Source organism: Hypanus sabinus, chromosome 1 (assembly GCF_030144855.1).
Source record: "Hypanus sabinus isolate sHypSab1 chromosome 1, sHypSab1.hap1, whole genome shotgun sequence".
Classification (NCBI taxonomy): Eukaryota; Metazoa; Chordata; class Chondrichthyes; order Myliobatiformes; family Dasyatidae; genus Hypanus; species Hypanus sabinus.
The window spans coordinates 60,932,262-60,960,206 of record NC_082706.1 but is presented as its reverse complement, the minus strand read 5'-3'; the positions used below and the strand labels follow the sequence as shown (position 1 = coordinate 60,960,206).

At 46.5% G+C, this 27,945-nt stretch overlaps 1 protein-coding gene across 5 annotated transcripts; it reads left to right on the top strand.

Annotated features, from left to right (window-relative positions):
- The first annotated feature begins 12 nt into the window (after positions 1-12).
- On the top strand, positions 13-27,945 carry LOC132394256 (zinc finger protein 229-like). Of its 5 annotated transcripts, none has more exons than XM_059970170.1 (4): positions 5,071-5,352; positions 11,944-12,111; positions 18,525-18,608; positions 23,756-27,945. In XM_059970170.1, the coding sequence occupies exon 4, from the start codon at positions 24,455-24,457 to the stop codon at positions 25,574-25,576; it is 1,122 nt and encodes a 373-aa protein (XP_059826153.1). In that variant the 5' UTR covers positions 5,071-5,352; positions 11,944-12,111; positions 18,525-18,608; positions 23,756-24,454; the 3' UTR covers positions 25,577-27,945. The 5 variants fall into 5 exon arrangements, with proteins under 5 accessions (XP_059826144.1, XP_059826153.1, XP_059826134.1 ...); XM_059970151.1 differs by lacking the exon at positions 18,525-18,608 and adding an exon at positions 16,992-17,091; XM_059970161.1 differs by lacking the exons at positions 5,071-5,352; positions 18,525-18,608 and adding an exon at positions 13-161.

Genomic DNA, 27,945 nt, shown 5'->3' with positions numbered 1-27,945 from the left:
TACCCCCGCGAGGTCAACTCCCTCATCGGGACTGAATTGCTCGTGAACAAGTCACAAAGTAAATGTCCCATCTTTTGATTTATTTCCATTTCTCTCCGATGGAAGTTGAGGGTAATTGGTGAAGCGTCTCCTTGGGCCGGAGTCTGATGTATCGCTGAGAGGTAGGAGGAGGCCGCTGGGCACGTCGGTTTGATGTCGTCTCCCCAAGGAGGGAGAGGGGGATTTTATAGAAAGGATGACGATGGTATGGGGGGGGGGGGGCAGGATGTTTGTCCTGGTTGGGACTGAAGGGGCTCATCTGTGGAAATGTCTGAGCCCACGGTGGTGGCGAACGGAGGGATTCAACACACAGGCGGGAGGGGCAAACACCGGCAGACTATTGAGCTGCAAGCGAGGCCAATGGTCCGGGCCAAATGACAATTATTTGGGCTTTGTTGAGATTGTACCTGGAATATGGTGTGAAATCCCGCACCCCATACTAACATGGGTTATATAGACAAAGAACAAACTGCCATAGGAACTCAGTGCGTCGGGCAGCATCTATAGAGGGAAAGGGACTGTCAACATTTCGGGCCGTGACCCTCCCTCTGAGAGTGGACGGGAAGTAGTCAGAGAAAAGAAGTGCGGGGTGGGGATGGGGCATGAGCTGGGTAGTGAGAGGTGGATCCAGATGAGGGGGGAGGTGGGAAGTTGGAAATAGAGAGGGGTGGGAAGTGAGTAGTTGGGGAAACAGGGGGCTGCAGAAGATGGAAATTAATTCCACAGAGGATTAACAAAGTGGTTAGAGAGTATTTGTTATCGAGAGTGCCATGAAGAATCGCCAGACTGATCAACTGGAGTGGTGGGGTCATCATATGAAGAAAGACCAAATGCGATTACCCTTTCATTTAGAGAATCGAGGACTGAGAGGTGAACACATTGAATTGCATAGCATCATTACCGGTTGAACCAGGGATCCCAGTCTCTAAAAAAGCGGGGTGGACTGTCCAGGACTGAGATGAGGGGAAATGTCTCCACTCCGAGGGTGATGATTATCTGTAAATCCCCACCACAGAGGGTGGTGAAGACTCGGTGATCGTCCTTACATAACAGTGTGAAAGCTGCCAAGGAGTGAATGGGCCAGTGAAGGAGTAGAGCTTTGAGGCTTTAACTTGAGGGATTCTGGCAGTTTTGGCAGTTGGACTCTGGAATCTAATTAATTAAGATTTGAATAGCTCAGTAGAAAGCAGTTAATTAGACAATTCAAGATTTGAGTAGCTCAGATGCAGCAGAAAGCAGCGGATTGGGCAATCGAGATCAGGTGGCCAAACAGATTGAAAAACTCAGAAAAATAAATAGAGGGGTAGCTCAAGAAGAGCGGCCAGAGAGTGATTGGGCCAGTAAAAGAGTGGAGCTTTGAGGCTTTGACAAGTGGAGCGGCCTTGTCGAGGGAAGTGCCTTGTGAGGAAAGTGTGAGTCTTTGGCTCGAGAGTCTTCGGCGAGGAGGCTGAGGGAAGCGACTACGCCACAGTTGGAGAGGGTGAGAGTTGGTGAAGAGATGACATGTAAACTGATTTCGTGTGATGCTTGCATGATGTGGGAGGTCAGGGACACTGATGGTACCTCCGGCTGCTACACCTGTGAAAAGTGTGTCCAGGTTCAGCTCCTGAAGGACTGTGTTGGAGCACTGAAGAAGCAACTGGATGACCTCAGCTTCATCTGGGTAAATGAGAGTTTTCTGGTCAGGACCTACAGCGAGATCATTACACCAAAGATACCAGAAGAAAGAAGGGAGGGTCGACGATCAGGAAGGGATGGATGCTTGAAGTACGGGAGACCCCGGGGGGGATGTGCCTCTTGAAAACAGGTTCACCCTCCTGGAAGCAGTCGTGACAGAAAACACTGCAGGTCTGAGAGGTGGACAGGTCTGCAAGTCAACAATAGGCGCTGAGGCAAAGCCAAGGAGACAAAAGTCTGGCACAGCCATGATAGTAGGAGGCTCTAAACTGAGAGGTAAAGAAAAGGGTTTCTGTGGCAACAGGCGGGATTCAGAGATGGTGTTTTTCCTCCCTGGTGACAGGATCCAGGATGTCACGGACCGATTGCAGGGCATCCTCAAGGGTGAGGGTGAACAGCCGGAAGTGGTAGTGCATGTCGACACAAATGACTTCAGGAAGAAGAAGAAAAAAATTCTGGTGGTAGACTGGGAAAATCAGCTTGGTATTGGACCCCAAGAAAGGGAGTTTGTGGAGTGCCTCAGAGATGGATACTTAGAGCAGCTTGTACTGGAGCCCACCAGGGAGAAGGCAATTCTGGACTTAGTGCTGTATAATGAACCAGATTTGATAATGGATTTCGTGCTAAAGGAGCCATTAGGAGGTAGAGACCATAATATGATAAGTTTTAATCTACAATTTCAGAGGGAGAAGTGAAAATCAGCAGTGTCAGTTTTACGGTTGAACAAAGGGGACCATGGAGCCATGAGGGATGAGCTGGCCAAAGTTGACTGGAAAGATACTCTAGCAGGGATGGCAGTGGAACAAAAATGGCAGATATTTTTGGGAATAACACAGAAGGTGCAGGATCAGTTCCTTCCAAAGAGGAAGAAAGATTCTAAGGGAAGTAAGGGGCGACCGTGGCTGACAAGGGAATTCAAGGACAGTATAAAAGTAAAGAGAAGTATAACATAGCAAAGATGAACGGGAAGCCAAAGGATTGGGAAACTTTTAAAGAGCAACAGAAGGTAACTAAAAAAGCAATACAAGGAGAAAAGATGAAGTACAAAGGTAAGCTAGCTAAGAATATTAAGGAGGATAGTAAGATCTTCTTTAGGTATGCAAAGAGGAAAAAAATGATTAAGACCAAAGTTGGGTCCTTGAGGACAGAAACAAGTGAAATTATTATAGGGAACAATGAAATGGGAGATGAGTTGAACAGATACTTTGGATCTGTCTTCACTAAGGAACACACAAACAACCTTCCAGATGTAATAGTGGCCAAAGGAACTAGGGTAATGGAAGAACTGAAGGAAATTCTCATTAGGCAGAAAGTGGTGTTGGGTAGACTAATGGGTCAGAAAGCTGATAAATCCCCAGGGCCTGATGGTTCGTATCCCAGGGTACTTAAGCAGGTGGCTCTAGAAATCGTGGGAGCATTGGCAATCATTTTCCAATGTTCTACAGATTCAGGATCAGTTCCTGTGGATTGGAGGGTAGCTAATGTTATCCTACTTTCTAAGAAAGGAGGGAGAGAGAAAACAGCGATTATAGACCAGTAAGCCTGACATCAGTGGTGGGGAAGATGTTGGAGTCAATTATAAAAGTTGAAATAACGGCACATTTGGACAGCAGTAACAGGATCAGTCTGAGTCGGCATGGATTTATGAAGGAGAAATAATGCTTGACTAATCTTCTGGAGTTTTTTGAGGATGTAACTATGAAAATGGACAAGGGAGAGCCAATGACTGTAGTGTACCTGGACTTTCAGAAAGCCTTTGATAAGGTTCTACATAGGAGATTAGTGGGCAAAGTTAGAACACATGGTATTGGGGGCAGGGTACTGACATGGATAAAAAAATTGGTTGGCAGATAGAAACAAAGTGCAGGGATTAACGAGTCCCTTTCAGAATGGCAGGCAGTAACTAGTCGGTTACCCTAAGGCTCGGTGCTGGGACCGCAGCTATTTACAATATACATCAATGATTTAGATGAAGGGATTAAAAGTAACATTAGCAAATTGCAGATGACACAAAGCTGGGTGGCAATGTGAAATGTGAGGAGATGCTATGAGAATGCAGAGTGACTTGGACAGGTTGGGTGAGTGGGTAGATACATAGCAGATGTGTTTTAATGTGCTGAATGTGAGGTTATCCACTTTGGTGGCAAGAACAGGAAGACAGATTACTATCTGAATGAAGTCCAGTTAGTAAAAAGATCTAACATGATCAACATGATCTAAGTGTCCTTGTTCATCAGTTACTGAAAGTAAGCATGCAGGTACAGCAGAGAGTGAAGAAAGCTAATGGCATGTTGGCCTTCATAACAAGGAGAGTTGAGTATAGGTACAAAGTGGTCCTTCTTCAGTTGTACAGAGCCCTAGTGAGACCACACCTAGAGTATTGTGTGCAGTTTTGGTCTCCAAATTTGAGGAAGGACATTCTTGCTATTGAGGGAGTGCAGCGTAGGTTCACGAGGTTATTTCCCGGGATGGCGGGACTGTCATATGTTGAAAGATTGGAGCAAGTGGGCTTGTATACACTGAAATTTAGAAGGATGAGAGAGGATCTGATTGGAAAATATAAGTTTATTAAGGGATTGGACTCGCTAGAGGCATGAAACATGTTTTTGATGTTGGGGGTGTTCAGAACCAGAGGCCACAGTTTAAGAATAAAGGGTAGGCCATTTAGAATGGAGTTGGGGAAAAAAAAATTCACCCAGGGAGTTGTGGATCTGTGGAATGCTCTGCCTCAGAGGCCATTGGAGGCCAATGCTCTGGTTGCTTTCAAGAAAGAGTTAGATAGAGCTCTTAAAGATGGCGGAGTCAAGAAATATGGGGAGGTCAGAAACAGGGTACTGATTGTGGATGATCAGCCATGATCACAGTGAAAGGCGGTGCTGGTTTGAAGGGACGAATGACCCACTGCTGCACCTATTATCTACTGTCTATAAAACAGGGATTGGCAATGTGTGGAGACCGAAGTGATCGAAGAAATGGGGATCAGGCAGAAACTTACAGCTGAAATGGGACAATAGCCGCCATCTTGTTGATGTTTAGAGGTGCTGAATGGGCTCCTCCTGCTGTTTCTCACTTGATGTTACAGTGCTCCTGTCCAGTGAGGCCAGAGGAATGTGAATAGAAATGAGTGTCTAAAAACATAGACTGATTTAAACGAAACCTGTGCATTTCCTTTTTGGGTCTGAATTGTGTGTTGGACCGGGATGGGAATCGAACTATGACTCTGAGAACTCTGTGACCTGGGGTTGGACGGAAAGGGACAGGGAAGATATGGAGGGGAAAATTTAAGATGTTGCTGAAATAATACGGGAAATAATGAAATAAAGTGGGGAAACTCAGCGGTGGGTCGGGCAGAGTGTGAGGGGCGAGGAACAGTCATTGAGGTACGTGGGAGACCCGCCACTCGTCACGTGATCCAGTTTCTCCGCGGATCGGCAGGTCTGTTTACGACGCCCCGCCCATTGCACTGATGACGCGTGACGACTTTGCGCATGCTTAGTATGGGAATGGCGGATGTGTTTTTCGTATTTTGTGGAAGCCGGACATCGGTGATCAGTGGGATCGGGATCGGAAGGGAGGGAGGTCTCACCCCATGGGACGGGTAATTCTCTGCGGGGTGACACCAACAATTTCCCTTCGGTGAGTATTGAAGCCGGTCCCGAGCGGGAGGTCTGATGTTAGGCAGTGAGTCCCATTAACTTTCGAGAGTTCAAACAAGAGAAAATCTGCAGATGCTGGAAATCCCAGCAACACGTCCAAAATGCTGAAGGAACTCAGCAGGCCGGGCAGCATGTAGGAAAACAGTACAGTCGACTTTACGGGCCGGAATCCTTCGCCAGGCCTGGAGTATAAATGGTGGGGGTTGGGGAAGGGAGAGAGAAACACAGGTTGATCGGTGAAACCTCAAGGGGGAGGGGATGAACTTTTTCGAACTGGCGGCCTCACCTCGCTTTCAGTTCTTTCAGGTGAGGCGACACTTCACCTGTGAGTGGGCTTGTGTGCTACACTGCGTCCGCTGCTCCAGGTGTGGCCTTTTATATATTGGTGAGCACCAGAGGGAGATGGAGAAGAGACAGAGTGATGGGCAGAGAGAGAGAGAAATAAAAGGGAGGGGGAAAAATTAAATATAGCAGGGATGGGGTAAGAAAGGGAGGAGGTGCATTAATGGAAGTTAGAGAAGTCAATGTTCAAGCCATCAGGTTGGAGGCTACCCAGAGGGTATATAAGGTGTAGTTCCTCCAACCTGAGTGTGGCTTCATCTTGACAGTAGTGGAGGCCATGGATAGACATATCAGAATGGAATGGAATTAAAATGTGTGGCCACTGGGAGATCCTGCTTTCTCTGGCGGACCGAGCGTAGGTGTTCAGCGAAACGGTCTCCCAGTCTGCGTCGTGTCTCACTAATATATAAAAGGCCACACTGGGAGCACCGGACACAGTATACCACACCAGCCGACTCACAGGTGAAGTGTCGCCTCACCTGGAAGAACTGAAAGCGAGGTGAGGCCACCAGTTCGAGAGAGTTCATCCCCTCACTCTTCAGGTTTCACCGATCACCTTGCGTTTCTCTCTCTCTTCCCCAACCCCCATCATTTATACTCCAGTCCCGGTGAAGGATTCCGGCCCATAAAGTCGACTGTACTGTTTTCCTACATGCTGCCCGGCCTGCTGAGTTCCTTCAGCATTTTGGTGTTCCCTTCCCCCTTTCTTTCTCCCTAGGCCTCCCGACCCATGATCGTTTCCCTTCAGCAGCTCTGTATCCCTTTTGCCAATCACTTTTCCAGCTCTCAGCTTCACCCCTCCCCCTTCAGTCTTCTATCATTTCACATTTCCCCCTCCCCCTCCTACTTTCAAATCTCTTACTATCTTTTCTTTCAGTTAGTCCTGACGACGGTTCTCGGCCCGAAACGTCGTCAGTGCTTCTTCCTATAGATGCTGCCTGGCCTGCTGTGTTCAACCAGCATTTTGTGTGTGTTGATTGAATTTCCAGCATCTGCAGATTTCCTCGTGTTTGCTTTTCCTTCACACCGAATCGTCTGAGATCAGCTGCCGCGCAGACCCTGTTGTTCTGGTCCTATTAGCAGGATGAAGTAAAACATATTTCTGTATTGTTACTGACAGAGAATTGTACAATTTGTGTTCCGTGTGTTATCTGAATGTACTTGCCTGTGATGCTGCTACAAGTCAGTGTTTCTCTGTACCTGTACCTTCCCGTAATTATGCACTTGGCAATAAGTTCAAAGGGATCTGCGAAAACTGCAAAAACAGTGAGATTTGATTTGTGATGATCATCTTGGCAGCTCAATAGGTCAAATGTAAAGATACAGTACACTGTTAAATGCAAGACCCTGAATAATGTTGATGATCAGAGGGATCTTAGAGTCCAAGTTCATCGTTCACTGAAAGAGACTGTACAGATTGATAGAGCAAACATTAGGAAATCTGCAGAACCTGGAAATTCAAACAACACCACACACAAAAGGCAAATGGTGTGGTTGCCTTTATCAGCTGATGCATCTGTTGCAGCAATATAAAGCTAGTTAGACCACATCTGGAGTGTTTCATACAGTTCTTGTTGTCCGCATTCTCGGAAGGACGTACGGGAGTTGGGAAGGGTGCAGAACAGGTTGACCAGCCTGGATTAGAGGGCGTGAGGTATAACAAGAGGTTGGACAAACCTGTTCTGTTTTCTCTGGAGCAGTGCCGGTTGGGGTGAGACTGGATAGACGTTTATAAGATATCCAGAGGATTAGAAGCATTGTCTCAGAAAGGCAGTGTCCATTATTAAGGACCTCCAGCACCCAGGGCATGCCCTTTTCTCAATGTTACCATCAGATAGGGAGGTACAGAAGCCTCAAGGCACACACTCCGTGATTCAGGAACTGCTTCTTCCTCTCTGCCATCTGATTGCTAAATGGACATTGAACGCTTGAACACAACCTCACTTTTTAAGTATATAGTACAGTATTCCTGTTCTTTGCACGATTTTTAATCTATTCATAGAAACATAGAAAACCTACAGCACAATACAGGCCCCTTGGCCCACAAAGTTGTGCCAAACATGTTTCTACCTTAGAAATTACTAAGGTTACACATGGGCCTCTATTTTTCTAAGCTAGTTTTTCTCTAGTTTTCTCTAGTGTCTCCAGGTACCTATCCAAAAGTCTCTAAAAAGACTCTATCGTATCCGCCTCCATCACCGTTGCTGGCAGCCCATTCCATGCACTCACCACTCGCTGATAGAAAAAACTTACCCGTGACATCTCCTCTGTACCTAGTCCCCAGCACCTTAAACCTGTGCCCTCTTGTGGGAACAATTTCAGCCCTGGGAAAAAGCATCTGACTATACACATGATCAATACCACTCATTATCTTGTGCACCTCTGTCTGGTCACCTCTCTTCCTCTGTCATTCCAAGGAGAAATGGCTGAGTTCACTCAACCTATTCTCATAAGTTATGCTCCCAAATCCAGGCAGCATCCTTGTAATTCTCCTCTGCACCCGTTCTATGGTTTCCACATCCTTCCTGGAGTGAGGTGAAAAGAATTGGACACAGTGAGGTGTGGCCGGCATCCTATATAGCTGCAACATTACCTCTCGGATTCTGAACTCAATCCCACAATTGATGAAGGTCAATCCACCGTACACCGCCTTAACCACAGAGTCAACCTGTATAGCAGCTTTGAGTGTCCTATGGACTCGGACCCCAAGATCCCTCTGATCCGCCACACTGCCAAGCGTCTTACCATTAATGCTATATTTTGACATCATGTTTGACTTAACAAAATGAATACCTTCACACTTATCTGGGTTGAACTCCATTTGCCGTTTCTCAGCCCAATTTTGCATCCTATCAATGACACGTTGTAACCTCTGACAGCCCCCCACACTATCCACAACAACTCCAACCTTTGTGTTATCAGAAAATTTACTAACTCATCCCTTCACTCCCACAACCAGGTCATTTGTTAAAGTCACCATGAGCAAGTGTCCCAGATATATGTATGCTGTAATTGATTTAGTTATTTATTTTTATTATTTTACTTTGTGTTTTATTTTCTTCTATATTATGCATTGCATTGAACTGCTGCAGCAAAGTTAACAAATTTCATGACAGATGCCAGTGATAATAAACCTGATTCTGAATGTACAGATGATATATTTTTCCTGGGGGTTGAAATGTCTAATACATTGAACGAGAGAGGAGATGGGAGGGGCAAGTTCATCCCTCCCATTTAACTGTAAATGGGCAGCATTTGTGCGTCTGTTTCCGATGCCCCACCCTCCAGATGATGCAACAAACTCTTCGTGCATGCTCACAGTCTCCGGATGGGCGATGTTTTTCTTTCTGCTCGGATTGTCTATGGGATCGGGTAAACGTCCTCGTCTCCTGGGTCGGGGAGCTGGGGGTGGGGATCACTGTCTGCGGGATGAAGATATCCCTTTCCCATCAGTGATTATTGAGACCATTCCCAAGCGGGGAGGTCCGATGTTGGCCGTGAGCCCCGAACTGAGGGCCAATTACTCATTTATTTTCCAATTATCTGAGCTCATCGTTAAAAATGTGTAGACTTCACTTAATATGAATTGGGTGATTCAAACCAGGAGCCCATTCTGTCTATTTCCGCAGAGTTGAAGTGGGAGGTCTGCCAACTTGTCACGTGAGGCTGTTTACCGCAGATCTGCCCCTGCCCTCCGCTTTGTGACGCAAGATCACGTGGCGTGTGCGTACAGTCCCAGATGGGTGGTGATGCTTCCTCCATGTTGTGTTGGGGAATCTGATGTTGGCCCCTGAGTCCTGTTAACTTCTCCCAACTTGCCTCGCTTTCTATGACTCCTTGCATTTGTCCTTGAGCTTTATGGCTGTTGTCTTCTGGATTGGTGTGGGTGAGAAAGGAGAATGTCCCAGGTTGTGGAGATCTTTGATTTCACTGCCTGCCTTACCAAGGGGCTGGGAAGTCTGGGGAGTGGTGGGGAGAATGGTTTCTGTGATGTGCTGATCTGTATCCAAAGGTCTCTGCAGTTCCTCACAGTCTCAGGCAGAGAGTTACCATGCAAAGCGTGAAGTGTCCGGATGGGAAACTTTCTATGGTGTGTTGATAAGAATGTGGTAAGATTCAAAGTATACATGGCAAAGTTCTTATTGTTTGTTCTGACTTTGTGATTTTAAGTTTTTTTATACAGTAGCATGTATTGTTAATTCAGTATCTGTGTATTGCAGGAGAATCATCAGTGATTGTCCTTGATCTCTTCTCCAGCTGGTTCCATCTGCTGATCCCTGCCCATCTTGTTCAACCTCTGTCCAGTCTCCTAACCTTCCCCACCCCCACCCCCCCGCACCGCTTCAGTGATATACATAACCATCTGGGTCAACCTCAGTCCACCCTGCATCTCACCACCTCAGTGTTATCTATCAGCAATCTTTCTTCTAACCTTTGTCTTCATTGTGAAGTGTTCTTTTGCACCTGTGGCCTTGCTGAGTTATATCCAGAATTGGATTTTGTTAGCTGGAATGCCGGAGGATCATCAGGTACCAGTTCTGTTTTGCATTGGTTTGGAGGTGCTAGTTTTTGAACAGTGACTGGCTGACAGCATATCACTGTCCACAAAGAGTACTGGGAGAATTGCTGCTTGGGCTATAATCCTGTGATCTACATTCCAGGCATATGGAACTGTTGGTGTCTTGGCTTTGACTTTAGTTAGTGCTTCTACAGATGGGGCTGGATGGTTGTCGTTCTGAAATGAAGCAGAGATTTTGAGCAGCTGGACATTGGTTGTGGGGAAATCCCAGATTGCACTACCCAGTGTGAGGTGCAGGGACGATGTGTGAGACTCTCAGGGTTGGTGAGTGGCAGATTCTGCTGTGTGACTCTGTGAGGTTGGGTCCTGGGGTATCTCAGTATTTGATCCAGGTAAAATGGACCCGGGGATCAAGCTGCTTGGGCTTATGAGGTGTTGAGCGAGTATTGCCGGTCTGCAATCAGATGTTTGTTTCTGGAGTTCCTTTGGAAGCAATGACTGATAATCTGTGGAGAGGATGAGTTCCCATTCCATCCTCACAGGGACAGGCTATGAGTAAATGGGCTGTATCGCATTTACAACAGTAGAAGTAGACCCTTGAGTTTGGTGTTTGAACTGTGTCTGGAAATTCCCCCCCCCCCCCCCCCCCCCCCACCACTGTCACCAGTCTGTCACTCGGTGGAAATCAAGCAGAATCTCAAGTTGCTGGAGATCTGCACTAAAAACTGAAAATGTTTGAAGTCATTCTGATGAAACATTATTAATCTGAATTGTAAAGTTTGTTCCTCTCCTCGTAGCTGTTCCTTACCTGCAGAGCGTTTCTGGTAATTCCAGTTTGTTTTTATTACATTTACCATGGACTGGTTTATATTTCCTGAAATGGAGCTGTTTTAACCTGGAAATGGAAATGGCTCGTTCCGTGGTTGTAGAACAGTAAAGAAACCACAACCATCCCTTGTAAATTGTCCTGGCACCAATTTGTCTGTTATTCCTGGAAATGTGTTCAGTACAGTTGTTGTTAATGAGGTTTACAAGAATAATCTCAGGAATGATTGGCTTTATGTACAAGGAGCATCTGATGGTTCTGGACCTGTGCTCAATGGAGTTCAGAGGGACGATGGGGTTGTGGGGAGATGTATGGTTAAGTAAACCTACCAAATGCTGAAAAGCCTGGATACAGTGGACATGGAGAGGATGTTTCCATTAGACAGGGAGTCTGTGATCTGACAGCACTGACTCAGAATAAAGATGCTTCCCTTTAAAACTGAGATGAGAAAACTTTTTTGGCCAAAAGATGTCGGATCTGTGGAATTCGTTGCTGCAGAGGTTGGTTGAGGCTGCCATTTGGGTATGTTTATGACAGAGATTAATATATTCATTATTGCTAAGTAGTTTCAGAGTTACAGGAGGAAGGCAGGAATATGGTGTTGGAATAAAAATCAGCCATGGTTGAGTGGTGGGGCAGACCAGATGAATCGAATCACCTAATTCTGTTCCTGTGTCTTATGTCATATTATGACTGAATGATGGCTTCTTCTTTTCCCATATCGTTTTGTGATATGTGAGGGACAATAAAAGATTGTTCACTGAGATCATTATATTTGCCTTCAATGTTTACATTTCAGTGAGTTTTGTTTTTAGTAACATTAAGCAGAAATGTTTGGTTCTCCTTTTTATTGTTAATGTGCTTCACTATCTTTCCTGCTAAAGTCAGACCTGCTGTGAGAGATTTACTGGAAGAAAAATCCCAACTGGAAGCAAACCACGACTGAAGACGAGGGAACAGCAACAGGTGAACCAGCCTGAGGATTGAGAACATCAACTGGAGAGAACCCTTCTAACTCGGAGGTTTCAGTGATTCAGTCGGGAGAAAGTTTGGTGAGTCTTATTTACTCAAACACTGGTCCTTTAGACATTTCAAACCTCTATAAGGGAAGGTAGGAAATAGTTGGAGTGAGACTGAATGTGCCCAGAAGAACCAGTTATGCCTCTGTCAGACTCAGATGCAATCACTCCATGTCTGGTAATGTGCTTCCAGCAGCCCAGCCCTTTAAAACAATTCCCATTCCCTCACAGTGTTTACTCATTTCAAGATCTTGCATCTTCTGAAGTAGCTTTTGGTCAGTTCTGAGTGGGGAGAGGGCAAGGGAGGGGAGTGTTTATACTGACTATCTTTCAAAAAAAAGTAATTGTTTGAACTTGCTGCAAACTCTCTACCCATACCCTGTACTTTCTCAACCAAATTATTGATGTAGATGACAGGTACCAATGGGTGTAACCCCAGGGAATGTCACTGAGCACAGGACTAGAGTCCAAGAAATGGGCTCTTTCCATAACCCTCTGCTTCCTACCAATCATCTGTTTGCAGACTCTGGGGCTCTGTAACAAACTTGATGTTAACAGGAAGATTAGGCAGTAATTAAGATGAAGAGAGAACTGTGACCTCCTGAAAAGACACAGGAGCTGATCTGTCTGATCCAGTGAGCCAGATCCTTCCTCTTTGAGAACTTGATTTGCCCCATGCCCATCTACCCAGGTCATGTTACGTCCGATAACCCACTGTACCCCAAACACCCTCCATCCTGCCAGTAGTCCCACACACTTCTTACCATTCACCCCACACTGACACATGGACAGGTCCCCTTCACCCACATCCACCCTCCCAGCTTGGGGAATCACAACAAACTGATCCTGCAATCCCAACTCAGGCCCAAAACTAAAACCAGGGATGCAAGACTGGAGAGCCCGGAGCCTCCAGCTGTCCGGCTTGGTCCCGGCCCTTTCCCACTGCAACCTGCCCCCAATTTACACAAACCTGAAATCAGCCCCTTCCTCACCACTAGCTGAACAGGACAAACACCAGCATCAGCTGGGGTTGACATTGTAGGGTGATTTGCTGTAGGTCCCTGTTTGCGTTAAAACTCCCCACTGTCAGATATGGAGACCGGGACCGTATGCAGTAAAACTCCCGGCATGGAACCGTAATCCCACGGTGGATTTTTTCGTGACTTGTGAACATATGTGACTAATGAACCTGCAACTGGGGGACTGAATAAAATAGTTAGTCTAACAATTCTAATCAGACGCACCATCTCCCTGCCTTTCTCCCTCACCCCTGGCTACTTACCCCATCTCCCTCACAGTCCCTCTTTATCAAAGGGCCCTGTACTTCAGGCTTCCCTTCTTGCGCTCTCTCTCTCTTTCCCTCACTGTCTCGCCTCTCCCTCATCCCTTCCTTATGATCGCCCCTCTCAATCATTCTTGCTTCCTCACCGTCTCGCTCCCTCCCCTTCCCTCTACTCTATCCCTCTCAGTTCCACCCCTACGCGACCAGTGTCGTTCTCTCTTTCACCCCTTTCCTCGCTCTCTCCTTCTCTTTCACCCTCTATAAACAAATCGTACTCTTTTTCATCTCCTCACTCTCTTATGCCTCTCTTAATTTCTCTCACACTCTCCACTTCAGTCCCCTCTGTTCCTCTTACTCTTCCATTCTCTCTCCCATCCCACAATCCCTGTCCCTACCCCCATCACCCGCTATCTCACTGTCAATCCGAGTCACCCTCTGCCTTCCTCTCTGCATCTCCCCCTATCTTGTGCTCTCTCTCTCCTCCCTCTAACTTTTCTCTCTCACCGACTTACCTCGGCCTCTCTGTAACCTCCTCCATTCTCTATCTCCAAATCTCTCCCTATGTCCCACCCTCTCCCCCTCACTCCCCCTTCTGGCTCCTGTATCCCTCACTGTCTTGCCCTCCCTCCCACCCTCTAAATGCACCACTGACCTCACGCCTTTTCTTCCTTCACTCTTTCTCCCTATCTCTCAATCCACCACTCCCCTTCCCATCCTCTATCACATCCTGCGCTCTCCACCTCATCCCATACAGTGGCATGCAAAAATTTGGGCACCCTGCTCAAACTGACTGTTACAGTGAATAGTTCAGTGAGTAGAAGATCAACTGATCTCCATTTTCTGTGGTGGGGGAGGGAAGGTGAAGTGAGAAGCTAGGAGGTGATAGGTGGAAAGGCAAAGTGAGGAAGAAGAAGGGTTCTGATAGGTGAGGATTAGAGAGTCACCATGGGAGAAAGAGAAGAAAGAGGGCCTTCAGCTAGGCAGGTGAGCAGAAATGAAAGGGTAAGGGGGATCCCAAGGGGAAACAGAAAAAGGAGACAAGTGGGAGTGAGCAGAAATTCCTAGACGCTGGAGAAATCGATGCAATTGCTGTCAGGTTAGAAGCACCCACAAAGAATGTGAGGGGTTGCTTCTCCAACCTGATGTTGGTAGGACAGATGACCGTGGACCAGCATGTCTGATTGGAAATAGGAAATTGAATTAAAAAGGTTGGCCACGGAGAGAGTCTCCCTGTTGTGGATGGAGCCAACATCCTCGACAAAGCGACTCGCGATATATGTCTGGCCTCAGCAGTGTTAAAGAGTTGTCACCACATTTTGGGGGGGGGGGTCTGTGTGTGTGTGTGTGTTTGTTGGGAGAGGGTAGGGACTGAGACAATTGCACAACACTTTATATACTGTATGAGTCTCTGCTTGAACCCCACCCTCACATCCACAATCGGGGTTCTGTTGTTTTAAAGGTGACAAAGCCGCAGGGTTTAAAGGAAAATGGGTGGTGTTAGTATTCAGGGAAATTGCCTCTACAGTGCTCAGTGAGGACAGACTGGAGAAATTGTCAAGGGAGACATTATGGGTTGAACGGAGACATACAGAAGGTATGGCCACACTAATTGGGCTACATTACAGACACCGAATAATCAGAGGGACTTAGAGGAACAGATTTACAGAGAAGTCGCAGACTGTTGCAAGAAACATGAGGCAGTTATTATAGTAGGATATAAGTCCACTTCCAGTTCAGGTGCAAATGGTCTCTCCTGTATAGATCCCACAATGTTACCTGCCACACACCTGTCACCCATTACCTGTCAGAAAAGGTGGGAATAAAGGGAGCCCTCTGTGGTTGACTCCCAGTGATTCATGCTGTTCCTCAGGAGTCTGTGTTGGCAACGTTTCTTTTCATGTTCTATGTGAAATGTATCGGATGACAGTATTGATGGTCATGTGGGCAAATTTACGAGTGATGTCAAATACTGAAAGTTCTGGATCGAGTGGCCGTGGAGGGCTACAGTATCTAGTTATCATGATGCAATAACTGCAACGTAAATATTCAAACAATAGGCTTGCTTCACAGCCTGAGTTGCTAAATTGGAAGGTGGCGCTTTATTCACAAAATCCAAATAGCCCACAGTGACTTTGCCCGGATGCCAGTACTGGGACCCCACCAGTGCAGCCCCACAGTGCACTATGAAGTGATTACAAAGCTAGGAAATTGTATGAGAATTGCTTCCCCTCCCCCCAAATCCACTGATACTGCATTATCAGCAGACTTGGACATGTCATGTTTGGCTGCCTGTGCCAGGACATTAAACTGTGAACTGCTGTGGTCAAGTCCAGCCACACTACCGACAGTCTATCAATCTCCAGTGAGAAAGCCTTTTCACCTACTCCTGAGATTCAGTAACATTGCGGAATCTGAGTTTAATGCCAGGATGGACATAATAATCAGAAAGTCTCCAGAAGCAGCCGCATAAATGAAAAGTGGGCGTGTGGCGCATGCTCAGAACGTGAAGGAGACAGACAAACTGAGCCAGGTCACAGACAGATGAAATGCTCCATCCTGATACAAAGAGGAAGGCAGAGAGTTCGATGTTTTGACTGAATGCCTGAACTGGAGGCGGAGATGCTGGAGAAGACAACACCCCACTCAATACAAGGAGAGCCCAATCACGTGTCCATGTCCGTGATCTGATTGGATACATTTCCATGACATTGATAGCAATGAGATGTCATTCACTGGCTCTCACTTTGGAAGGGATTCAGTTGGCCATCGCAGATACACCAACAGCTTCGCACTGGGACGTGGCCGTTCACCGGCTCCATGTGTGCGAAGAGTCTCATTCAGTCAACCCACCTTGTGATGCTCCAGTGAGTTCACAATAAATAGACGCCACATTTCTATCCGGAGTGAACAAAAAGTTTTACTCAATCGTCCCAGCTGCAGCAACACCAGCAACTTCACATCAGGGAGGACGTTCAAATCAGCTCTGTGTTAAATGTTTAACCATCATGGTGGCTGAAGGCAGCTTCAGGTTCATGAGGGACTGTTACTGTCAGAATCTGTGCAGTTCTCGTGGCTGCTTATCGAACCCCGGACTGAACCCTGGTCACTGAGCATTGGAGGAGTCTGTCTGCTGATGTTAGCCTTAAACTAGACTGATGTTTAATATTGTGGATCTATGAAAGATGAATCAGTTCTGTATGAAATCCCATGTCGCAGGTACTTAGTGTCTCTACTACACTTAATATGTACACTAGAGAGGCCACTCGGCCCATCTGGTTCCTGCCCATGTTTCTGTTCCATATCAGTATATCAAAGTCTATCCCTGCCATTCCCCTCTCACTTTCCTAGTGACGACAGATTGTAACATGTCACCAGTCCGTGGGAGAAGAGATCTCCTTGAATTTCTTAGAGTCTTTTAGGAAGCTCTTGGATAGATACATGGCATGTAGAAAAATAGAGGACTATGGGGATCTCTAGGTAGTTTCTAAAGTAAGTAATGTTCGGCATAGCAAAGTCGGCTGTATTGCTTTGTAGGGTTTTCAATGTTTTTTCTGTGTTTTTTTTCTATGTTGGAAATCCAAGAAACACACAAAATGCTGGAAGAACTCAATATTAATATTCTTTTCCATAGATGCTGCCTGGCCTGCTGAGTTCCTCCAGCATTTTGTGTGTGCTGCTTGTTCTACTTCCTCTTGTTTGGGACCAAAAAGGTTTAGACCCATTCTCTCTGGGTAGGTAATGATATCAAACACCTTTGTCCTGGGCAACAAGTGGCTTTTGCATCACAAATGAGACAGACTACTGCACTTCCCTTCATATTCATTGGCATTGCCATCACTGAGTTCACCACTGATTGTCACCTGTGGGAGGGTTCAGAGGAAATATTTATGTTCAATACAGAAACTGGTGTTACCTGTGTGTATTGTTGCAATGCAAAAGTTGCTGGAGAATTTGCAAGTGGGAAGAAGTGGAGTGATATTTGGAAATCTGACTTTTTTTAAAGTGCCATTTAGCAAGCAAATCAGATATGGATGGTGTGCAAAAGCTGGAGTGAGAAAATCCTTCATAACCCTCTGCAGGCCTGCGACATAGGCTGTGAGAGTGCAGATGAACTCGATCAAACCCAGAGGAGATAAAAGTTCTGTTTGACAGTGATTTGCTAGCTGTTGAAATGAATACCTCTCTATATAAAATTCACTGTGCACATTTTGTCACTGGGTAAAAAATGCACATTACAGGCTTTATGTGCACACTGGTCAATACAAATTAGAGTGGACATTGGTGGGAAGGTGGGGAAACATCCAGTGTCCCTGATGCCCTCACCTACAAGATGTGCATCCAGCTGCGGAGCTGGAAATGGATAAATTCTGGATCATCCGGGAGTTGGATGGGGTGCTGGATATGAAGAGACGTGAGTTGCACCCAAGATGCAGGACACAGGAAACTGGGTGAGAGTCAGGAAGGGAAATGAGGGTAAATAGCCATCACAGAGTGCTCTTGTGGCCATCCCACACAACAGGCAGACCACTTTAGAAACTGTTGTGGGGGGGGAAAATTACCTAGCAGAGGAATGTCAAAGGACTGTTAGCAGATTTGTTAGTTATGGAATTAAAACTAGCAGAGGTCTACTATCCTAGTGGTAAGGCTTGCTAGTGCTAGAGTGTGGTGGGGAGTGTGGTGGGGGCGGGGTGTGGTTAAACTAAAGTTGCAGGAGGGATTGGAGTCAGAATGCCAGAACAGATAGTGGAGAGGGTCTAAATATGCAATGTGTAATTTCTAGTGATTTATAATAAAATGTTAGTACAAAGGACAGTCATTATAACATGGAAATACAATTGTATCAGCATGAATTAATTTAGTCTGATGGCCTGGTGGAAGGAGCTGTCCTGGAGCCTGTAGGTCCTGGCTTTTATGCTGTGGTACCGTTACCCGGATGGTAGCACCTGGAACAGTTTGTGGTTGGCATGAGTCGGGACCCCAATGATCCTTCGGGCCTTTTAACGCACCTGTCTTTGTAAGTGACCTGAATAGTGGAAAGTTCACATCTGCAGAGCGTTGGGCTGTTCACACCACTCTCTGCAGAATCCTGCAATCGAGGGAAGTGCAGTTCCCATACCAGGCAGTGATGCAGCCAGTCAGGATGCTCTCAATTGTGCCCCTGTAGAAAGATCTCAGGATTTGGGACCCATGCCAAACTTCTTCAAGCATCTGAGGTGAAAGAGTCGCACGGCCACACACCACACAGCCGGTATGTACAGACCACGTGAGATCCATGGTGATGTTTATGCTGAGGAACGTAAATCTGTTCACCCTCTCAACCCCAGATCCATTGATGTCAATAGAGGTTGGCCTGTCTCCATTCCTTCTGTAGTACACAACCAGTTCCCTTGTTTTTGTGACATTGAGGGAGAGGTTGCTTTCTTGACACCCGGACAGATGTTGTTCAGACCTCAGACAAAGGTTGAACATGGTGCCATGACTGTCCTGCGCTGTGTATATCACAAAACAAGGTCACCGTAGGAAAGCCCAATGAGCCCAGGACATGGAATTATGAGACTGTGGCCATTACTGGGACTTGGTTGCATCCAAGACAACAACTTTCTCAGAGAACAACTTTGTAGAGATCGCAGAGTATGCTAAGAAGCAAAGGTTTCTTGTAAGTGATTTTAACTTTTCATATACTTGCTGGGACTCCCATACTGTAAAAGGACTAGGTGGGGTAGAGTTAGTCAAATGTGCCCTTAATCAGGACGTGGAATTCCCGATGTTGAAGTGTGCAATAAGCTATTGGGAAATGAACCAGCGTTAGTGACAGAAATTTGTGTATGGAAACACCGTGTATCTAGTGATCATACTGACAACAGATTCCAAGTAAGTATGGAAAAAGAGAGGGCTGGACCATGGATTGACATTCTAAACCCATGGAGAGCACGGAGCAACCACTGTCCGCTGAACATTGATAGCCCCTCTATAGTGATTGTTAAGAACACCAAATTTCTTGGTGTTTACCTGGCGGAGAATCTCACCTGGTCCCTCAGCACCAGCTCTGTAGCCAATAAAGCCCAGCAGCATCTCTGCTTTCTGCGAAGGCTGAGAAAGGTCCATCTCCCCACATCCCCCCATACTCACCACATTCCACAGAGGATGTATCGAGACCATCCTGAGCAGCTGCATCACTGCCTGGTTCAGAAATTGCACCGTCTTGGATTGCAGGATCCTGCAGCAGATATTGAGATCAGTTGAGGAGATGATCAGGGTCTCTCTTCCCACCATTACAGACATTTACACCTCACTCTGCATCTGCAAGCAGCATTGTGGAGGACCCCATCCACCCCTCATACAAACTCTTCTCCCTCCTGCCATCTGACAAAAGGTACCGAAGCATTCGGGCTCTCAAGAACAGACTGTGCAACAGATTCTTCCCCCAAGCCATCAGACTCAATACCCAGAGTCTAGTCTCCCTCTCCCTCTCCCACTCCCTTGCTTTTTGTTCCTCATTTTTTTCCTCAATTCCTGCTAAAACTTTGTTTATATTTACATCATTTATTATTATCTTGTAATTTCTCTACTGTGCATACTGTCTTGCACTGTTTTGTGTGCTTTATGAAGTCCTGCGTAGGTCGCAGTCTAGTGTAGTTTTGTGTTGTTTCGTGCAGCACCATGGTACTGGAGGAGTGTTTCATTTTTACTGTGTACTGTACCAGAAGTTTATGGTTCAAATGATAATAAAAGGGACTTGACTAAATTGGAGAAAGGTCAATTTTGATGGTATCAGAAAGGATCTGACAAGTGTGATTTGGGACAGGCTGTGTTCTGGCAAAGGAGGACTTGGTGAGTGGCAGGCCTTCAGAAGTGAAGTTTTGAAGGTGCAGAGTTTGTATGTGCCCGACAAAATAAAAGTTGAAATGTAACTAGTGCTGGGTACCTTGGTTTTCAAGAGATATTGAGGCCCCGGATATTTTTTTCCTCCAAATGCCTCAGACTTTAGGTTGCCACCAAGTTTACTCTATTATAATTCCATGCCCTGAGCTCAGCTGACTTTTCTTTTAGTTGTCTTCTTTTGGTCACTAAAAACTTCCCAATAGTTTTTGCTCTTTTGTTTGCCCTCTCTTTGGCTTTTATGTTGGCTTTGGCTTCTGATTTCGTCCACTGTTGTGTTCTCCTGCCTTTACAATGCTTCCACTTCTTTGGGATGTATCGATCACTCAGCTCCTGAATTGCTCCCAGAAACTCCAGCCATTGCTGGTCCGATTTCACTCCTACCTTTTCCCTTCCAAACAAGTTTGGCCAGCTTCTTTGTCACAGAAGAATTTGGCCCATCCAGTCAATGCCAAGAAACCATTTAAGCTGTCTAATGCAACTACCTGCACGGACCATCACCCTCCAAACCCCTACCATCCAGGCTCCCATCCAAACTTCATTTAAATGGTGAAACTGAGCTCATATTCACTACTTGTGCTGGCATCTCATTCCACATTCTCACGACCATTTCAGTAAAGAGCTTTTCCAAATGCTCCTGTGTTGGATAATTCGGGACGGATAATAATGAGATGGATAATTCCTGCAGCCAAGGCCTCCTGGATATACTTGTCCATCGCCTCCCTTTCAGGTAGAGACAGGGAATAGAGACGAGGTGGCGAGGTCCCCGGAAGGAGATCTGTAGCGGAAACATAGGGGCGATGTGGGGGTAAGGTAGTGGCCCGACTCTTGCTGAATACCAGCTTTAGGTCCCGATATTCTGGGGGTACAGAGGACAGGTCGGGAAACTCTTCTGTAGGCAGAGAAGCTGGACTTAGAGTAGCTTGAGCAACACGCAGACAATGATTTAGGCAGCAGGGACTCCAGCTTAACACTCTGTTATTAGACCAATCAATGTGTGGACCGTGCTGAGCTAGCCATGGGTGGCCTAACACAACTTCAGCTTTGGGGGAATCGATTACATGAAAAGCAGTGCTCTCCTGGTGATTGCCAGAAATGAGGAGACTCACCGGAGCTGTAGAGGGTTAATCATGGCAATTTTCACATCGGTTAAGCTGCTGGCTTCCATGGGTTGCTTCAGATGGGAGAGTAGAACCCGAGATTGACCACAAAACTGGAACTGATAACGTTTCCCTCAGCCCCGGAGTCGATGAAAATTGAAATGGTGTGTCTCCAGCCAATATAAAAGCAGGTAGCAGGGTTCGAGAGATGGGGGACCGGGAGAAGGAAGTACTGCTCGCCCAAAGTCCCCTCTTTACGAGTGAGCATTGGCTTTTACGGGACAGGTAGATACGTAGTGACCAGCCTGACCACATTACAGACAGGCGTTGGTACTGACTGTGCTCCTTCTTTCCGAAGGAGACAGATGGGCACGATCTATCTGCATGAGCTCCGTTGGGCTGGATGGGGGTGACTGAGGACTCGGTGAAGGAGATCTGGGTGTGGGCTGGGAAAATGTCAGACGTCCCCTGGTGGTTCTTTGTGAACCCCGGATATCACGCTCCTGCTGACAACTGTTCTATGCGGCTGTCAATGTTGATGGCCAAATCGACCGGCTCTTGAAAGCCAGCAGGCAGGTTGCGGGTGGCTAGTTCATCCTTAACCTCCTCGCTAAGCCCATAGAGGAACACGTCAGATTGGGCTGCTGAATGCCAGTGGGTAGTGGTGGCTTGTGTGCGGAACTCAATGGCGTAGTCCGAAACAGAGCGGTTACCCTGACGAATTCGCAACATTTCCCTTGCTACCTCTTGCCCCTGCTGGGAACGGTCAAAGACTCTTCTCATCTCCTCACAAAAGTCCTTAAACGTGGCAAAAAGGGGCTCTGCTGTCCCACACAGCCGTGTCCCACTCTCTTGCTCTTCCTGACAGCAGCATGATCACATAAGCAATACGGGATCGATCAGTGGGGAAGGTAGCGGGCTGCAGCCTAAAAACCAGCGAGCATTGAAACAGGAAGGATCTGCAGGTGCCTTGTTCACCATTGTAAAGTTCAGGTGGAGGTAAATGGGCTCTCGGTCTGGTTGGTGTCTGTGGGGCTGATGGCGTTGCAACAGAGGCGGGTTAGAGCTCAGCGCCAGCTGAATCTGCTGTAGCCGGGAGGCTATGCTGGTCAGAGAGGCGGAGAAGGCGAACTGCGCTTCATGTCTCCCTAACAACACGCCATGTCGGGTGAGGGCCTCACACACCTGGTTGAGGTCTGCTGAGTCCATAATGGCCAGTTTGTTCTGTCAGGTTGGGTTGGGTTACGGTGGGACTCAAGTGCAGACCAATGAATGCTCTTTTACCTGGATTTATTAGGGATCACAAGGGCAACAGTCTTTCAAAAACAGGAGGTATCCAGAGGTCTACCCAGTAAAGGCAGTCCGACAAGGGCAGACGATCCAGAGCGCACAAGCAAAAATCAGGTCCCAGAACAGGCAAAATCCGGAAACACAGAATCAGGCAAATTCAGTTGGCAGCAGTCGCAATGACAGGCCACGACGACACAGGTCAGAGCTGGGACGAACTGGCAGAGAATGCGAGTCAAGGCAGGGTTTAAATGGACCGAGTAATGAGTGAAAATAGAAACAGGTAGGTGCAAGTGAGGAGACAGGCAGGTAATTGGAGAAAGTCCAAAAAGGAAAGGGGCTGGTCCAATACCCACATGGCCAGGTGAAAGAAAGTAGAAATTAAAGGCTGTCGTGGTCCAGAGCTACTAGCAGAGGCCCTTTGACCCAGTGTTCGGGCCGGATCCTTAACATCCTGTTAAATTTTCTTCTTCCACACTTACCCATGACCTCTGGTTGTCATCCCACCCAACCTCAGTGGGTGCATTTACCCCATCTCTACCCTCATAATTGTGTATACTTCTAACAAATCCTCAAAGCAATGTTTGATTTCCTTGTTTATGTTTCGAGCCTTTTTTTTAGCTGTAAAGATGAGGAGGGGCATTGGTTATGTGGATAGCCAGAGGTTTTTTTCTCCCCAGGGTTGAAATGGCTAACACCAGGGGGCATAGTTTTAAGGTGCTTGGAAATAGATACCGAGGGGATGTCAGGGGTAAGTTTTTTTACGGAGAGTGGTGGGTGTGTGGAATGCACTGCGGGCTATTTGTCTGAGGGTGTTTCAGATACTGTGGGGCCAGGAACCCATGTAGCTCAGTGGGAACAGGGAATAATACTGGAGACAAACTGAGCCAGGTCACAGATTGAAGACAGCAGAAATGCCCCATTCTTATAGAGACAGGAAGAGCATCAGAGAGTTTAATGGTCATTCCAGATAGCAGCACTGTGCCCAGTTACAAGATGATTTCTCTCTCCAACTTAGTTTGAATTTCAATGTAACGGTATGATACCAGACCACACCTTGACAACTGAAATGATCTCATCTGAAATGTTGTCCTACACCTATGATGGATTTTGTTAATCTATTTTACAGGTTGAAAATGACAAGGACTTTGTCTACGGGAATCTCGAATACAACACGCCAGTTTTGCTGTCTCTGTCCAGATATTTCAGAAGTGGAGCAAGGGATTCACTCGATCATCCTTCCTGCTCAGACTGTGGGGAGGGATTCACTCGATCATCCTTCCTGCTCAGACTATGGGGCGGGATTCACTCGATCATCTGACCGACTGGCACACTCGTAATTTTTCACAGGCGGGAACACATTCATCTGCTCAGACAGAGGGAGTGGATTCACTCAGTCATTTCAACTGAAGGTGCATCTGCAAGTTCATACTGGGCAAGGCCTTTCACCTGTTCTGTGTATGAGAAGGGATTCAGGTGATCTTCCCACCTGTGGACACACCAGTCAGTTCACACTGGGCAGAGGTTGGTCATTTGCTGAAATTGTGGGGAAGGATTCACTCGGTCATCTGACCTAATGGCTCACCAGTGAGTTCAAACCGGGGAGTGGCCGTTCACCTGCTCAGACTGTGGGAAGGGATTCACTTGCTCATTATCACTGAAGGTTCATCAGTCAGTTTACACTGGGAAAAAGCCGTTCACCTACTCAGTCTGTGGCAACGGATTCAATCGGTCATCTCACCTACTGAGACACCAGTTAGTGCATACCAGGGAGTGGCCATTCACCTGCTTGGACTGTGGGAAGGTATTAACTCAGTCATCTGTCCTAATGGCACACCAGCAAGTTCACACCAGGGAGAGGCCGTTCACCTGCTCGGACTGTGGGAAGGGATTCACTCGGTCATCTAAACTGAAGGTACATCAGAGAGTTCACACTGGAGAGAGGCCGTTCACCTGCTCAGACTGTGGGAAGGGATTCATTTCATCATCTAAACTGAAGGAACATCAGAGAGTTCACACTGGAGAGAGGCCGTTCACCTGCTCAGTCTGTGGGAAGGGATTCACTAACTCATCCCAACTAAAGGTACATCAGCGAGTTCACACCGGGGAGAGGCCGTTCACCTGCTCAGAGTGTGGGAAAGGATTCACTCAGTCATCCCACCTACTGAGACACCAGTCAGTTCACACCGGGGAGTGGCCATTCACCTGCTCAGTCTGTGGAATGGGATTCAATTTATCATCTTCTCTATTGAGACACCAGTCAGTTCACACCGGGGAGTGGCCATTCACCTGCTCAGTCTGTGGAAAGGGATTCACTTTGTCACCTCATCTACTGAGACATCAATCAATTCACACTGGGAAGTGGCCATTCACCTGCTCTCTCTGTGGGAAGGGTTTCACTTTATCATCCTCCCTACTGAGACACCAGTCAGTTCACACTGGGGAGTGGCCATTCACCTGCTCAGTCTGTGGGAAGGGATTCACTTTATCATCCTCCCTACTGAGACATGGGTCAGTTCACACTGGGAAAAATCCGTTCACCTGCCCAGTCTGTGGCAAGGGATTCAATCGGTCATCTCAGCTACTGACACACCAGTCAGTTCACACTGGGGAGCGGCCATTCAGCTGCTTGGACTGTGGGAAGGGATTCACCTCATCATCTCAACTGAAGGTACATCAGCGTGTTCACACTGGGGAGAGGCCGTTCACCTGCTCAGACTGTGGGAAGGGATTCACTCAGTCATCGCAACTGAAGGTACATCAGCGAGTTCACACTGGGGAGAGGCCATTCACCTGCTCAGTCTGTGGGAAGGGATGCATTTCATCGTCTCAACTAAAGATACATCAGAGAATTCACACTGGGGAGAGGCCATTCACCTGCTCAGTGTGTGGAAAGGGATTCACCCAGACTTCCAACCTACAGAGACACCAGCAAGTTCACACTGGCTAGAGGCCAATCACCTGTTCAAACTTTGGGAAGAGATTCTCTTAGCCAAATCAACCAGATGTGCATCTTTGAGTTCACACTGGGGAGAGGCTTTTCACCTGCTGTTAATGTACCAAGCCAATGTGGAAACCAATGTTACTCAGCCAACTAGCCTTATGCAACTCCCTTCAGCTAGCAGCTTAATATAGGGGGTGATAGACCCTCCAGCCCGGCCAAACTTAAGAAATCTCATTTGGGTCAATGCTGTGCAATTTGTCCCCTGTTACAAATCAGTACCCCGAAATAACAAACAATGCACAGTATGTGATTAAACAATTGAGCTTTATAATTCTTACTTTGACTATAGGGGTAGTGAAGTAAAGAAAAGAGAAAGGGCCCATTCTCTCTATTCACGTCTTCTCATCTCTCCCCGGCAAAAGACCACAAAACTCTCTCTTCCAAACTCATATGAAAGAACATTTCTGTCATTGGATAGCCCCACATGCCAAAACCCTGTTATCTCTAGTTGCAACCTAAACATTGCTGCTACGGACAAACCATTACCTCAGCATTACAGAGAGGCCTTTACATGAGCAGTGAAACCTTACAGCATGTTACACTTGTGACACACGACTGGGTTAGAGTTTCAGTAAGCTGCATGCTGGATGTTTGTCCACCACCGTTGCTGAATGCAATTTTGAGAGTGACTGTCAGTGCTGAACTCTGCAATTATTGCTGCTGCTCACCACACCCAGTTCTGCAGCCTGGTCACTGGGCATGGGAGGAGTTTCCTCTGCTGCATATTCACCTTTAATGGGACTGGAGTTTAATGTTATTGGTCTGAGACAAATAAATCAGTTCCATTTTAAAAGCTTTTGGTACCTAGTGAATTTATAACACAGCTCGTGTGCAGTAGAAAGTCAACTGAGGCCGGCTGAACCCTGCCAGTGATTCTGTTCCATGATAGTCCTTTTAAATCCTCCTCTGTTGTTCACCTCTCGCTCTCCATGTGGTGATGGGTTCCAAATAGTCACCACTCTGTGGGTGAAGAGGTTTCCTTTGCATTTTCTGCAGACTGAAGAAGTTGAGCTGATTACAGTTCTGTCTGAGATGTTCTTTGCTTCTCTAATCTCTGGGCTGAGGAAGAATGACATTGGGAGTTAACCTCCTTAATCATGACTCATTTTCACATTATGGGTCTTTTTCCCTGCTTCTAAAGGTTTGTTAGTAAAAACCACTGTACTCTAAAGACTGGGAGCAGAATTGGAAACCATCAATTCAATGTTCAATGAAGCAGGGTCTGAAACTGGAGGCAGGTCTGCACAGGGCAGAGTTTGGGGCTCTGGGTGATGGTCGGGGTAAGAACGTATGATGAGAAGGGAATAAGCAGCGGGGTGTGGCAACGAATGACAGAGTAGCAACATTTGGAAGCTGATTGACAGAGAAAATCTTTCTGTTGTCTGACTGATGACACAGACAATACCAGTGGTGAGGTGCTTCACTGGTCGAGGAACATCTATGTGTTGAGAATGGTTTACCTATTGAAGGAGTTGTTCCTGCTTGTTTATCCTGTAATATTATATCTGGATGGTTATGATGGATTGTCCTATCTGAAATGATGGATTGAGTATCATATTATTTGTAAGATTTTGACTCTGAAACTGCATCAGGCTTGAATTTTTGGTGCCTTTATGAAGTAGTGGAGGGCATTCATGAGTTTAATTTTAAAACAAGATTTTGGTGAAGAATATTTGCCACTTGATTGTACCTTTGTAAGTAATCAGGTTGAGTTAAACTGGAATGTGTTGGATTGTGTCTAGTTTCCCTTGGAAACTTCTGCACTTACTGGCCTGTTTGTTTGTATTTCATGCAAATTGGATCTTTTTTCCCTCTTAACCACTTTGTCCTGTATTTTCTGCAAGGAACACCTCTGTTTCTGGGAAGAGGTCTCCAACTCTGTCTGGTGCTTGATGCTTCCTTGTCACCATCTCGTCTGCTCAGATCGATGGGATGTCTCCCATGGAGGGTCATACTCATTCCACTGGTTGACATTTTCTTCCATATTGATGACTCATTTTTCTGAGTTGGCTTCTCATTTAAGTTTTCTGCTGTGTATCTCTTATCACAATTGCATATACACACATGGAGTGTTGAATCCTGTTCAGTTTTGATGAAAATATATACTTCGTTTTTTCTGACTGTTGAGTGATTATTTTTTTCAGGTGTGTTATTCTGCTTCCTCTTTCTGTCCAAGGTAGCATTAATCTAGGTGGGTTTGTGTGTAAATAGTCTTTTCTAAAGTTGTAATTTCAGTTCTTATTTATCTTTGTAAATTTTACTGATTGAAATGGGACTAAAATATTTTCATAAAATAAAGTCAATGTCGGTATTGA